General features: G+C 37.6%; 1 protein-coding gene across 2 annotated transcripts in view; it reads right to left on the bottom strand.

Moving 5' to 3' along the window:
- The window catches only part of SLC30A6 (solute carrier family 30 member 6), a 48,305-nt gene that overhangs the window by 10,831 nt on the left and 22,644 nt on the right, over positions 1 to 14,830 (bottom strand). For both annotated transcript variants that reach the window (XM_004418160.3, XM_087436945.1), the window contains 6 exons: positions 8,743 to 8,823; positions 7,921 to 7,956; positions 7,111 to 7,205; positions 4,532 to 4,580; positions 4,134 to 4,253; positions 447 to 549 (listed from right to left, as the gene is read on the bottom strand). In XM_004418160.3, coding sequence (XP_004418217.3) covers positions 447 to 549; positions 4,134 to 4,253; positions 4,532 to 4,580; positions 7,111 to 7,205; positions 7,921 to 7,956; positions 8,743 to 8,823 — 484 coding nt within the window. The remainder of the gene's footprint in view (positions 1 to 446; positions 550 to 4,133; positions 4,254 to 4,531; positions 4,581 to 7,110; positions 7,206 to 7,920; positions 7,957 to 8,742; positions 8,824 to 14,830) is intronic.

Consider the following 14,830-nt stretch of genomic DNA (forward strand, 5'->3'; position numbering starts at 1 on the left):
ACTACCTTTCTATTCAGGTGCTTGTTTCAACAAGTAGTCATTTGTCATTCTTAATTTTAAGTTTGAAATTTAAAAGTCTCACTGATTCAAGGGCAGGAAATAAGAAAACGATCATAACGAGATTATACAAAAGCCAAAGCACATTTATTAGGGGAAAATAAATATCTAAAAAAATCTTTAAGTAACATTGTTTTTACTTGAAACATTATTAGAGGCAAAATTGTTTTAATTTATAATTTTGTCTTATAAATACAGGAAGATTTGTGTCTATTTCATGGGCCAATATAATTTCATCTGGTTCTTACTAAATAAATTTTAGAGATTATTGTTTGGCTTCATTTCCAAGAGGGCTAAAAATTTCACTATCTAGTAGAAGAATGCACACAATTTTATATCTGGTAGAAGAAGATGGCTGATATTAAGCACGAGCATTGAAAGACCCTTACCTGCAGTAATACTTTCCCACTGTACACGCTCATGGGATACATAGTGCCAAACGTCATCAGAGCAATGGCTATGGCAGAGGCAGTGTCTACAGCAAAATAATTACTAAAAGGAAAAAAAGAATTTTAAATCTTAAATGTATGCATCACTGGGCTTCTTACAATTCAATCTACCAAACATTAATTATCTAAAGCAACAAGACCATTTTATCACAATTGGCCACTATCAGCAATAGGAGCATTTCAAAGGAAAATAAGTTTTCAGAATCCTTTTTCACCAAAGTTTACTGGAAAATAACAAATAATTATGTCAGTGTGAAGAGCGATGATGAAGGAAAAAAAATGTGAGCATTTCCCCACTATGTATTTTCAGTCAATCTACTTTTCAACTAGAAAGATTTCACATATATTCATTTGTTGTGACAAATAAAAACATTCAACTAGTAATTTCTGATACAGAGAGACTAATGGACTTCATCAGTGATTCTATAAATTTTCCTGTAAACAATACGTTTCCAATAATTACTATAAAAAAATTTCAAATTCCCTAGGAATTTTTCACAAAGTGAGATTCTCCAGGAATTTGTTCTAGCAACACTGTGACTGAGTGCAACATCTCATCCGTGGTTCAGATTGTTCTATTAACAAGACAGACCAAAATGCCAATGGTTACAAGCTGATAGAGCACTCTTTTTCACTTATCCCCCACATGCTGGGAATAGAAACATGAGTTAAGACACAGTGGTTGCCTTTGAAATGGCAGGAGATACACATGTGAAAAACATAATAAAGCACTGTGGGTACAAAGGAGAAGTCCCTACAGGGTATCATGGATGCACAAAGGAGTAAGTGACAAGCTTACGGGGGTAGGGATAATCCAGAAAGCCTAAATATAAAAAGAGGTGACATTTGAGCTGAGTCTTCAAAGATGAGATGACGGGAGAAAGATTTTGTAGACAGTGAAAGCACGTGCAAGGGCATGAAAATCCTGATGCAGCAACAAAACTATAAACAGTTAAGCACAGATAGATAGATGGCTAGTAAGGTTGGTAGGAGCTTTATCATGCTAATAACTCTTCATTTTTTAAATATGCAAAGGGGAGAATTTTAAAACAGGAAAAATTATGTCCAGGCTTGCAATTTTTAGTAATCACATTAGTAGCAAAACAGAAGATAACTAGAGATGTGTGAGAATGAAAATTAGAAAACCAGAAGACTATTTTAATTAGGCCAAGGAAATGGTGATAAAGGCCTCAATTTGGGCAGCAGCAATGAGAATGGGAAAGAGGGACAGATAAATAAATATTACAAGGAAACATTAAACGAGACTAGGTGACAAGACTATTATTTACAATAGCCAAGACATGGAAAAAGCTACGTGTCCATAGACAGATGAATGGATAAAGAAAATGCGGTATGTATACACAATGGAATATTATTTAGAAGGAAATAATGCCATTTGCGACAACATGGATAGACCTTGAGGGCATTATGCTAAGTGAACTAAGTCAGACAGAGAAAGACAAATACTGTATGATCTCACCTATACGTGGAATCTAAAAAATCGAACTCATAAGAAACAGAGAACAGATTGGTGGTTGCCAGAAGCGGGGTTGGCAGGGGTAGGGGAAACGGGTGAGGGTGGTCAAAAGGTACAAACTTCCATTTATAAGATATGTACGTTCTGGGGATGTAACATACAGCACGCTGACTATAAAAAACTAAAAAACAAAAACCCCACAAACCTAGGTGACCAATTAGAACGGGCTTGGGGAGAAGCAAGAGGGGACCAGGGAGGGGGCCGGCCCAGTGGCGCAAGTGGTTAAGTGCTCGCACTCCATGCAGCGGCCCGGGGTTCGCCGGTTCGGATCCTGGGCATGCACCGACACACCACTTGTCAAGCCATGCTGTGGTGGTGTCCCATATACAGTAGAGGAAGATGGGCATGGATGTTAGCCCAGGGCCAGTCTTCCTCAGCAAAAAAAAGAGAGGATTGGCAGATGTTAGCTTAGGGCCGATCTTCCTCACAAAAAAAAACAAAAAAAAAAGTGGTGAGTAGGGAGGAGAAGTAGGTATTTAAGAATGCATTGGAGTTCCTCAAAAAATTAAACAGTGAATTATCATATGATCCAGCAATTCCACTTCAGGGTATATATACCCACAAGAATTGAAAGCAAGGATGCAGAGATTTGTACACCCATGTTCATAGTGGCATTATTCACAATAGCCAAAGGGGGAAACAACTAAAAGTCTATTGATGAATGAATCAGCAAACAATATGTGGGATGTACATACAATGGAATATTATTCAGCTTTAAAAAGGAAGGAAATTCTAACACATGCCTATAATGGAATATTATTCAGCTTTAAAAAGGAAGGAAATTCTGACACATGCCTCAACATGGATGAATCTTAAAAACATCACGCTAAGTGAAATAAGCCAGACGCAAAAGGACAAATATTATACGATTTCACTTATATGAAATACCTAGAATAGTCAAATTCATAGAGACAGAAAGTAGAATAGTGGTTGCCAGGGGCTGGGGGTGGGGGGATAATGAGAAGTTATTGTTTAACAGGTACAGAGTTTAGTTAGAGAAAATGAAGAAATTCTGGAGATGGATGGTGATGATGGTTGCACAACAATGTAAATGTACTAAATGTCACTGAACTGTATTCTTAAAAATGGTTAAAATGGTAAATTTTATGTTTTGTATGTTTTAATTTTTAAAAAGAATGTAATGGAATAGATGGTAGTAGCACTCACTGAGATGGGAAATATAAGAAAAAACAGTTTTGGGGATGGGGAAAATAGGTTCAGTCGCCGTAGACATGAATAGAAATCAGTAAGATACGCCCTTTGGAATTCAACAGAGATCGGGACTAGAAATAAAGGCCTGGGAATCACATAGAGGTAGTAAATAAAAAACAAATAGGGGCCGGCCCGGTGGCGTAGCAGTTAAGTGCGCGTGCTCCGCTGCAGCGGCCCAGGGTTCGGTTCCCGGGTGTGCACCAACACACGGCTTGTCAGGCCATGATGTGGCGGCGTCCCGTATACAGTGGAGGAAGATGGGCACAGATGTTAGCCCAGGGCCAGTCTTCCTCAGCAAAATAGGAGGATTGGCAACAGATGTTAGCTCAGGGCTAATCTTCCTCACAAAAAAACAAACAAAAAACAAATAATTGTATGTGATCTCCCAGGAGAGTATACAAAACAGGAAAAATAATTAAGGACATATTCTAGTAAACACTAATATTTAAAGAGTAGGGAGTCAAAAAGTCATATGTCAAAATGTTAAGCTTAAAGCAGCTGTCAAGTCTATTTCCTAACAGGCTTGAGGTTTTTTGTTTTTTAATTGCTTCACATCTACTTCCTCTTCTCATCCCTCTCTCAGCAAAGCAGCTGTGGCTTATCTCTCTTTTACTGTCCTCTTCTCAGTTTCATTCATCAGGTCAGCAGCAGGGAATTTTAAATAGTTTTCCAGTCTGCATTATAGACTGTGGTGAAAAATACTTATTGAATCCAACCCTCTTAATTTTTCAGAAGAAGACCCTTGAGGACAAGACTTCACCAAAGTTACACAGGTCATAAGCAAGCATGCCACAAGCTTAATCCTATCTATCCTACTATACCCTTAAAAGTCTGGCCCAGGAATGGAAACACACTTGACAGCAATAAAAAATACTTACTTAATTTCAATTAGCATATACGTAATACAAAGAGCAAATGCTCCAGCAAGATCAATCAAAACAAATGGATTCATTCGGGGAAGAAAGATACTGCTAAGTCCTGGGATAATTCCACACAAGCTATGAAAAAACAAAAAAGAGTATTCATTAGCAGAACTCATGTAATACTGAAGAAAATGTTGTAAAAGATACTCATATTTTAGTATCATATATCTTTTAAAGAAAGCAAAGAGGATTTAGGAACAAAGCTCTCTAAAAAGTAAGAAAAAGTAAAGGGAGGATAAGATCCTGATTCATGTAGTACCCTCAGCAATGAATAATGTAAGTTCCCATGACAGATGCATTTCTGGTGCATTCCTTTAAAATTACGTACATCATGAAACCCCATAACATCTTACCTTCGACTAAGATCTGCAACATGCTCTTGAAGCCAACTCGTACTAGCAGCTTAAAGAAGAAAATACTTAAATTATCTATATAGAAGAATAAACCACTACCACAAATACTTGATTTCTTTAATTTAAAAAATAAATTTGGCAATGACCGTACAATATTGCAAAAGGACATGTTACTCCTCAAATCTAGAACTTTTTCCTCTTTTAAGCCTTTAAGATACTAAATCAAAAACAGTTTCAACTACAACATACAGCTGACCTGAGGGAATTAGTGAACATTGTTACTATGAATTTGACGTTTTAAAGGCTCTTTATATTGTAAAGCAGAGCTTCCTAACCAGCGTGCTGAGGATGGGTTATAGGTATACCTATTAATTCCTTCAGCTCTCAGAAAGGCCAAGTGGGGACCTGGCTACATGCAGATGCCTGCCAGTCACTGTCCCTGGACAAGTAGCCTCCAGGCTCAAGCATTACATTTATCCCAGGGTGCTAAATAAATATTCATTTCTTTATGTGTACCATGATGTAAAAAAGATTGGCAAGCCTTACAGAAAAGCAGTATAATAGGGCAGTTAAGAGCCGACTCTGATGCCCAAATACCTGGCTTCAACCCCACCTCTGCCCTTAACTAAATGTGTGGCCTTGGGCAAGTGATTTAATCTCTTAGTGCCTCAGTGTAAAATGGGGATAACAAAATTATTTACCCTATATGGTTATAGGGAGAATTAAATGAGTTATCCTATGTAAAGCATTTAGCACAGTGCCTGGCAGACAGAAAGTTCTCAATACTATTTTTCACTCAAATTTCAACTGATGTCACAAATCTCGATGTTTCTGGGAACTTGCATTTCCAGCTACTGAAAATACAAACTAGATAACTTTTCTGGAAATAAATTTGGCAATATATATCAAAGACTTAAAAATATTGTATTTTTAACTCATTTATAATTTCTTCTCTGGGAATTTATCCTAAGAAGAATCAGAAATGCATACAAGAAATTTGATACAAAAAAGCTGATTATAATGGAAAAGTTGGAAACATATAAGAATAGACTAATGTTAAAAAATATTCATGACAGAATGTTATACAAGCATTCAAAAATCATTTTTTTAGAGTATGTAATGAGAGGCAATACTCAAGACATAATGTTAACTGAAGAAAGCCAGGCATAAAATTGTCAATATTACAATTTTAAGTATGTAAAAAGATACATAAATATGCAGAAAAAAAAAATGAAAGGAATAAAAATGTTAACAGATGTTATCTCTAGGTTGTGAGATTATCAGCATTCTTTTCTTCCTGTATCTTTCTGATCTTTACAGAGAGATATCATCTCTAAATCTTTGTATCTTTTTAAAATTTCTAGAGTGAGCATTATACTATTTTAATAATTTATGAAGTTTTGTCAAAATAATTCTGGTCATCACAAATACCATTATTTAATTTTCTAGTTCATGCAGTAATTCTGAAACTCTAATTCTTTATTTTTTTTGTGAGGAAGATCAGCCCTGAGCTAACATCCACGCTAATCCTCCTCTTTTTGCTGAGGAAGATAGCTCTAACATCTATTGCCAATCCTCCTCCTTTTTTTTTTTTCCCCCAAAACCCCAGTAGATTGTTGTATGTCATAGTTGCACATCATTCTTAGTTGCTGTATGTGGGACGTGGCCTCAGCATGGCCGGAGAAGTGGTGCGTGGGTGTGCGCCCGGGATCCAAACCCGGGCCGCCAGTAGCAGAGTGCGCGCACTTAACCGCTAAGCCATGGGGCCGGCCCCTTAAACTCTAATTCATACAAATACAATTTATATTTCATAACACTCATGAGGCTGTTTAAACTTGAATAGGCATTTCAGAAAGCTTTCTTCTTTCCACTGTCCTGGTGCTCAAGTCAGTGAGACCAAAAAAGACCCTCAGCTATCTTGGCTTCAAAGTGCGGGTTTGTGCACACAGTACACTTCTGTTTTTACCTCACTTCCCCATCAATCAGTGGTTAACCCTTTGTGGGTACTGGGATTCCAAAACACTGAAATTATGAAAAATGCCAATAATTTAGACCACTGAAGTGAAAAATCAGCCTGAATTTGTAAAGATTTGAAAATGTAAGACTATTTCAAAAGAATTAAGTTTTGCTACTTTCAAATACATGCCCACCCACCACTGACAGAGAAGATCCTGGGAACGTATTTAATTAACAGAATACACTTATTTCCAGTGAGCACATCAACTATTCTAAGTATACTGATGCTTCTAAAATGCTTGCAATAGATTTTACATGGGTAGGTTACATATCTAAAATCTCATTCACGTTATTTGGTAAAGGTGATTTTTTTTATCATATATAATTTAATATATAAGTCAGTTCTGCCTTTTTTTAAGTAATACGTTATTTTGAAGCTTGAACTAATTAGATTTTGTTTTATAATTCTCTGCTTAGAGAAGACTTGAGAACCTTTAGGGTAGTTCTCTCTTCTCTTGAGGATACACTTTCTCGTTGATTTATGAGTTAATGAAACAAACAAAAGACTTGTTTTTCTAGATAGATTAATTGGATTTTTTATTAATTATAAATAAAATACATACCTTCAGAGACATAAGCAAAAGGTTTATTCCGAATAGAAAGCATCGTGAACAGGTTGAAAGAAAGAGCCACAAGAGTACCAACTAATAATCTTCCCCTAAAAAGAACGGTAACATTCATCATTATTTTTTTCTTGGTAACATCAATACGTAATTTCAGCATGTAGAGAGACTTAAGAGATGGGAAGGCAGAGTGGTCTGCTTCAATGGTTTAGTATTTGCAGAGGGAGAATCTGAACTTGGTTTCTAGCCCCATAACCCAAGTACTGTCTAACATTGCTCCATCTTGCACAGAATAAAAACAGATTCTCAGCATTAACAGTATCTTCTGCTGTTACAAACTTGTATAAATGCTAATGGTATTTGGTTTACAGTACACTGGACAGGTCAGACTGCCCTGAATTGAAGTGAACAGAATAGGTAAAGTCCACGTAGTTGGCAACTATGTGGTAGATAATAACAATTCCATCTTTTCTACTAAATGATTTTGGAGATCAAATTTTAAATTACAGAAGACCAGACAGGGCTGGCTTAGTATGCTGACCTGGCCCTAGAAATAATGAGGGACATGAAGGCAGAGTAGAAAAGCCTTCCTATGCAGTATAAAAACATAAGAGCTTGGGAACAGTTAGGGTGAAGAGAAGGAGTCTTGGGATTTGGGCATTTTGCTTGTGAAATATCAGTGAAATGTATAGTGCCACCCTCTGAATTCTGATATTGGCCAAAGTGACCGTTATTTAATAATACACCAATTAATAACTGGGAATCAAACTTAGTAGTAAATTATATGTTATGTCAAAAGCAAAATCTCACGTGTGTATCTCAGGCTGCTCCAAAAAGCGTTCTGCACTAAAAGAAAGAAATAACGTATTAAATAAGTCCTATAAATTATAAAATTAAAAACCTTTATTAAATATATAATTAATCCAATAAGTTCACAAAATCTTTTATTATGACAACCAACTGTTGATTATTAGCAGTGATGAGGCAAGGAGACTCATAATTATCCTCAATATGTAATGTCAATCTTTCTCTACCAAACCTGTTTTAATTAAAACACATCTGACTCAATCCCTTTCTTTCATTCACACCTATCTATGACTGGATTTAGCAGCATCAAAGAAGGTAATAAAAGAAGGGTGAGGGGTCGGCCCTGTGGCTTAGCAGTTAAGTGCGCACGCTCTGCTACTGGCGGCCCAGGTTTGGATCCCGGGCGCGAACTGACGCACTGCTTGTCTGGCCATGCTGAGGTGGCGTCCCACATATAGCAACTAGAAGGATGTGCAACTATGACATGCAACTACCTACTGGGGGCTTTGGGGAGAAAAAGGGAAAAAAGGAGGAGGACTGGCAATAGATGTTAGCTCAGGGCCAGTCTTCCTCAGCAAAAAAGAGGAGGATTGGCACGGATGTTAGCTCAGGGCTGATCTTCCTCACGAAAAAAAAAAAAAAAAAAGAAGGGTGAAAAGAAGGGAGAAAAGTCTGAAACATAAAAAAATTGTACTATCAAAACTCCAGCACTGCTCATCTTAATTTGTATACCCTTCAAACCACATGTCTCACTGGATTCTTTCATGAGCCCAAAGGTGGCATAGGTGGACTTTACAACAACAGTAACATCATACACAAGTGTACCTTTCTTTTAATATAAAGAGAGCTCCCAACTGTGCCAAGACTGTGGAGGCAAATACAGCTAGGACTTCTAATCTTTCAAATCTGAAATCAGAAAATTAATTAGAACAGTATAATTCCCTCAATTCACAAACCAGTATTTCTAGAATACATTTACATGCATTTTTTTACTCACTCACTCAATATACATACGTGCCTACTATAAACCAAACACTATTAGAACAGACTACAGAGTTTCTAGAATGATAAAAAATAATGCACACCACAGATTTTTTAAAAAGTGCCTATCTGTACAACATATATTCCCAGTACCCACTTATAGTTTTCATTTTTCTAGAAATAATAATTATCATAATAACATCTAACACTTAATTGACCCATCCTGTGTTAGACACTGGTCAGAGTGGTTAATATAGTACTTCATCAAAATCCCCCCTTTATGAGGGTTACTTTATCCACTTTTTTAAAAAATAGAGATAAGGAACTTGAAACACAAAGAGGAAAACTAAGTGTTCACAGTCATTGAGATAGCAAATGGAGAAGTCAGATTTTCAAACTCAGGCACTCTGGCTCCACAGTTCATAATTTTAACCACTTATTATACTGCATCTCACTTCTACACATAAGTGCAGTTAATTATGAGCATGTCTTATAATCCCTACACTATCAGCTGGAGGCCAGCAGCTGTTGTCTTATTCATCCTAGTTTTTCCCACAACATGTAGTTTAATGGCATTCCATACTTGTGGTAAGTATAAATGCTTAAAAATTCTCAAGGAAAGAATTATCTTCAGAAAAGATAATAAAATAATTAAGGATCTTCATCACATTGTTGTTTGTAAAGGAAAAATGTTGAAATCAACAATAGAACATTATGCATTATTAAAAATATAACAGAAATGTATTATTGACATGGAAAGATGTAAGTGAAAAAAGTGGGTTATAAAAAAGGACGAAGAAAGTATGTAAATATGGCAATGCTATTTGTGAAAACTGATAAGCTGATATTAAAGTACATAAGGAAATACAAAAGGTGAAGTAAAGCAAAGATAACCTGAAAAAGAACAAAGCTGGATGATTTATACTACCAGATATCAAGATTTACTTCAAAACTACAGTAATTAACATAGTACAGTACTAACGGAAGGAGAGATAAGTATACCAAACTGAACAGAAAAGAGAATCCAGAAACAGACCTACACATATATAGTCATCTGATTTATAAAAAAAAGACAGCACATAAAAGCAGTAGAAAAAGGATGACTTTTTTTCCAATAAATGATGTTTTTTATGAATTGACTAGCTATATAGAAACAAATGTGCCTTGACCTGTACCTCAACCCATATACAAAAATCAATTCTAGTTTGACTGTAGGCTTAAATGTGAAAGGTCAGAGTGATGTCAGCATCATGGCGGACTGAGTTGCTCCCTTTGTCTCTCCCTTCTAAGTTACAACTAAACGGACATTCATTTACCAGCAGAGGATTCCCTGCACAGCACAAGGGGACGTCTGAGAGACCCACGCAGCCGTGCATCTGAAGGTGCGTGGATTGGATCCCTGGGAGGCAGTGGAACTAGGTGAGTGCACCCTTCCCCCTCCCCAGAGGCAGCCATCTAGGTCGCAGGTCCTCACACAGCAGCTAGTGTGACTGTAAGAGAGGTGGGGGCAGCTCAGTCTGAATGAATGCTTCCAGAATTGTAGCTAGGCCCATGGGAGCATCTACTGCGCCATGGTGGCTCCACCTGTGGGAACACTCCCCACCAAGTGACATGGCTCAGTCCCCGCAAAGGAACCCCCACCAAGCGCAGCAGCTCAGCAGATGGGGCGGGATCAGAAAACACAGCTCCCGCCTCCCCCAGCCCCAGCAGTGGCAGGTGGAATCTGTGACCTGATACTACCACAAATGAGCCAGCAAAGGATCAATTCATCAAACACCGTAAATAACTACATTAACACTTCAGAGCAGAAGGAAAATGACAAGCCTCCAGAACCCAATCCTGAACTCACAGAAATTTACAATCTAAATGACAGAGAATTCAACATAGTTGTCATAAAGAAACTCAACAAGTTATAAGAAAACTCAGAAAGACAATTCAGGAAGCTCAGGAATAATATTAATGAGCAGAAGGAATATTTCACCAAAGAGACTGAAACTCTAAAAAAAAATACCAAACAAAAATTCTGGATATGAAGAACACAAGGAATGATATAAAAAATAACCTAAAATCAGGCCAGCCCCATGGCTTAGCACTTAAGTGTGTGCGTTCCGCTACTGGCGGCCCGGGTTCGGATCCTGGGTGCGCACCGACGCACCGCTTCTCCGGCCATGCTGAGGCCGCGTCCCACATACAGCAACTAGAAGGATGTGCAACTATGACATACAACTATCTACTGGGGCTTTGGGGGGGAAAAAAAAAAGGAGGAGGATTGGCAATAGATGTTGGCTCAGAGCCAGTCTTCCTCAGCAAAAAGAGGAGGATTGGCATGGATGTTAGCTCAGGGCTGATCTTCCTCACAAAAAAAAAAAAAACAATCCAAAATTCATAAAAGATAGAGCTGACATTATGGAGGAAAGAATTAGTGATCTAGAGGATATAAATATAGAAATGTTTTAGGTGGAGTAGGAGAGAGAACTAAGATTGTTAAAAAATGAAGAAATTCTTCGAGAAATATCTGACTCAATTAGGAAAAGCAACACAAGGATTATAGGTATTCCAGAGGGAGAAGAGAGAGAGAAAGGAGCAGAGAGCTTGTTCAAAGAAATAATGGCTGAGAACTTCTCAAACCGGGGGACGTTACCGGACTTACAAGTACATGAAGCCAACAGAACTCCTAATTACATCAATGCAAAAAGACCTTCTCCAAGGCATATACTATTAAAACTGACAAAAGTCAACAACAAAGTAAAAGTACTAAAGGCAGCAAGGCAGAAGAAAATAACCTACAAAGGAAACCCTATCAGACTTTGAGCAGATTTATCAGCAGAAACCTTACAGGCTAGGAAAGAATGGAACAATATATTCAAAATACTAAAAGACAAAAACTTTCAACCAAGAATACTATATCCAGTGAAACTATCCTTCAGATATGATGGAGAAATCAAAGCTCTCCCAGACAAACAAAAGCGGAGGGAGTTCATCACCAACAGGCCTGCATTATGACAAACATTGACAGGAGCGCTCCCATCTGAAACCAAAAAGCAAAAGTTTACAAAACCTTGAGCGAGGAGATAAAGAGAATCAGAAAATTGCAGCTCTATATCAGAATAGGTTAGTACACAATTATAACATAAAAGACAAAGGGAAGGAAAGCATCAAAAATAACTATAAATGCTTCAATTTAGTCACAAACTCACAACATAGAAAAGAAAAATTTGTGACAACAATAACTCAGAAGGGGAAGCGGAAAGTGTTGGAACATGCTTAGGCTAATGGAAATAAGAGGTTATCAGCAAATGGACTAGCTCATCCATGAGATCTTTTATACAAACCTCATGGTAACCACTACACAAAAAAATCAGAGCAGAGCCACAAATCATAAATAATGAGAAAACTATCACAGAAAACCACCAAACTGAAATGGCAGTCAGAAATACAAGGGAGGGCCAGCCCTGGTGGCCTAGTGGTTAAGTTCAGAACACTCTGCTTCAGCAGCCCAGGTTCAGTTCCCAGGCATGGACCTACACCACTCGTCTGTCAGTGGCCATGCTGTGGCAGTGGCTCACATACAAAATAGAGGAAGATTGGCAACAGATGTTAGCTCATGGTGAATCTTCCTCAGCAAAAAAAAAGAGGAAAATTGGGAACTGATGTTACCTCAGGACGAATCTTTCTCAGCAAAAAAAAAGAAAGAAAGAAAAAAAGAAATATGAGGGAAAAGAAACAATGGAAATACAAAACAACCAGAAAACAAGAAATAATATTGAGCCCTCATATACCAATAATCAGTCTAAATGTAAATGGATTGAATTCTCCAATCAAAAGACACAGATTGGTCAAATGGATTAAAAAACAAAACCCAGGGCCGGCCATGTGGCCTAGTGGTTAAGTTCGGGGTGCTCCGCTTCAGCAGCCCAGGATTGGTTCCCAGGTGCGTACCTATACCACTTGTTGGTGGCCATGCTGTGGCAGCAACCCACATGCAAAATGGAAGAACACTGGCACAGATGTTACCTCAGGGCGAATCTTCCTCCAGCAAAAAGAGGAAGATTGGCAACAGATGTTAGCTCTGGGCAAATCTTACTCAGCTCAAAAAACAAAAAAACAAGCCCCAACAATGTGCTGCCTCTAGGAAACACATCTCAGCTTTAAAGACAAACAGGCTCAGAATGAAGGGATGAAAGACAATACTCCAAGCAAATGACAAGCAAAAGAAAGCAGGTGTTGCCATACTTATATCAGACAAAGCAGACTTCAAGATAAAAAAGGAAGTGAGAGACAAAGAGGGGCAGTATATAATGATAAAATGGACATTCCACCAAGAGGACGTAACACTTATGAATATATATGCACCTAACACAGAAGCACCAAAGTATGTAAAGCAACTATTAACAGACCTAAAGGGAGCAATTAACAGCAACATAATAATAGTAGGGGACCTCAACACCCCACTTACATCAATGGATACATCATCCAGACAGAAAGTCAACAAGGAAACAGTGGCCTTAAATGAAATACCAGACCAGATGGACTTAATAGATATATAGAGAACATTCCATCCAAAAACAGCAGAATACACATTCTTCTCAAGTGCACATGGAACATTCCCACAGACAGACCATATGTTGGGCAACAAGGCAAGCCTCAATAAATCTAAAAAGATTGAAATCATATCAAGCATCTTTTCTGACTCCAATGCAATGAAACTAGAAATCAACTACAAGAAGAAGGATGGGAAAGTCACAAATATGTGGAGACTAAACAAAATGCTGCTGAACAACCACTGGATCAATGAAGAAATCAAAGGAGAAATCAAAAATACCTAGATACAAATGAAAATGAAAACACAACACACCAACTCTTATGAGAGCAGCAAAAGCAGTGCTAAGAGGGCAACTGATAGCAATACACGCCTACCTCAACAAAGAAAAAAAAATAAGTAATCTTAACTACACCTAAAAGAACTAGAAAAAGAAGAACAAACAAAGCCCAAAGTCAGCAGAAGGAGGGAAAAAACAAAAATTAGAGGAGAAATAAATGAAATAGAGACTAAAAAGACAATAGAAATATTCAATGAAACTAAGAGCTGGTTCTTTGAGAAGACAAACAAAATTGACAAACCCTTAGCCAGACTCACTAAGAAAAAAAAGAGAAGGTTCAAATAAATAAAATCAGAAATGAAAGAGGACAAATTATAATGGATACCACAGAAACACAAAGGAACATAAGAGAATACTATGAAAAACTATATGCCAACAAATTGGATAACCTAGAAGAAATGGATAAATTCTTAAACTCATACAACCTCCCAAAACCAAATCAAGAAGAAACAGAGAGGGGCTGGCCCCATGGTATAGCGGTTAAGTGCAGGTACTCCGCTGCTAGCGGCCCAGGTTCGGATCCCGGGTGTGCACAGATGCACCGCTTGTCAGGCCATGCTGTGGCGGCGTCTCACATAAAGTGGAGAAAGATCAGCATGGATGTTAGCTCAGGGCCAGTCTACCTCAGCAAAAAGAGGAGCATTAGCGTGGATGTTAGCTCAGAGCTGATCTTCCTCACAAAAAAAAAAAAAGAAGAAGAAACAGAGAATCTGAATAGACCAATCATAATGAAACAGATTGAAATAGTAATCAAAAACCTCCCAAAAAACAGAAGTCCAGGACCAGATGGCTTCTCTGGAGAATTCTACCAAACATTCAAAGATTTAATACCTATCCTTCTCAAACTTTTCCAAAAAATTAAAGAAGACAGAACGCTTCCTAACTCATTCTATGAGGCCAAGATCACCCTGATACCAAAAGCAGACAAAGACAGCAAAAAGAAGCAAAATTACAGGCCAAAATTGCTGATAAACATAGATGCAAAAATCCTCAACAAAATATTGCCAACAAAATACACCAATACATTATTTTTTTTTTTTTTTTTTTTTTAG

Source organism: Ceratotherium simum, chromosome 11 (assembly GCF_057802395.1).
Source record: "Ceratotherium simum simum isolate JZ-2026a chromosome 11, ASM5780239v1, whole genome shotgun sequence".
Classification (NCBI taxonomy): Eukaryota; Metazoa; Chordata; class Mammalia; order Perissodactyla; family Rhinocerotidae; genus Ceratotherium; species Ceratotherium simum.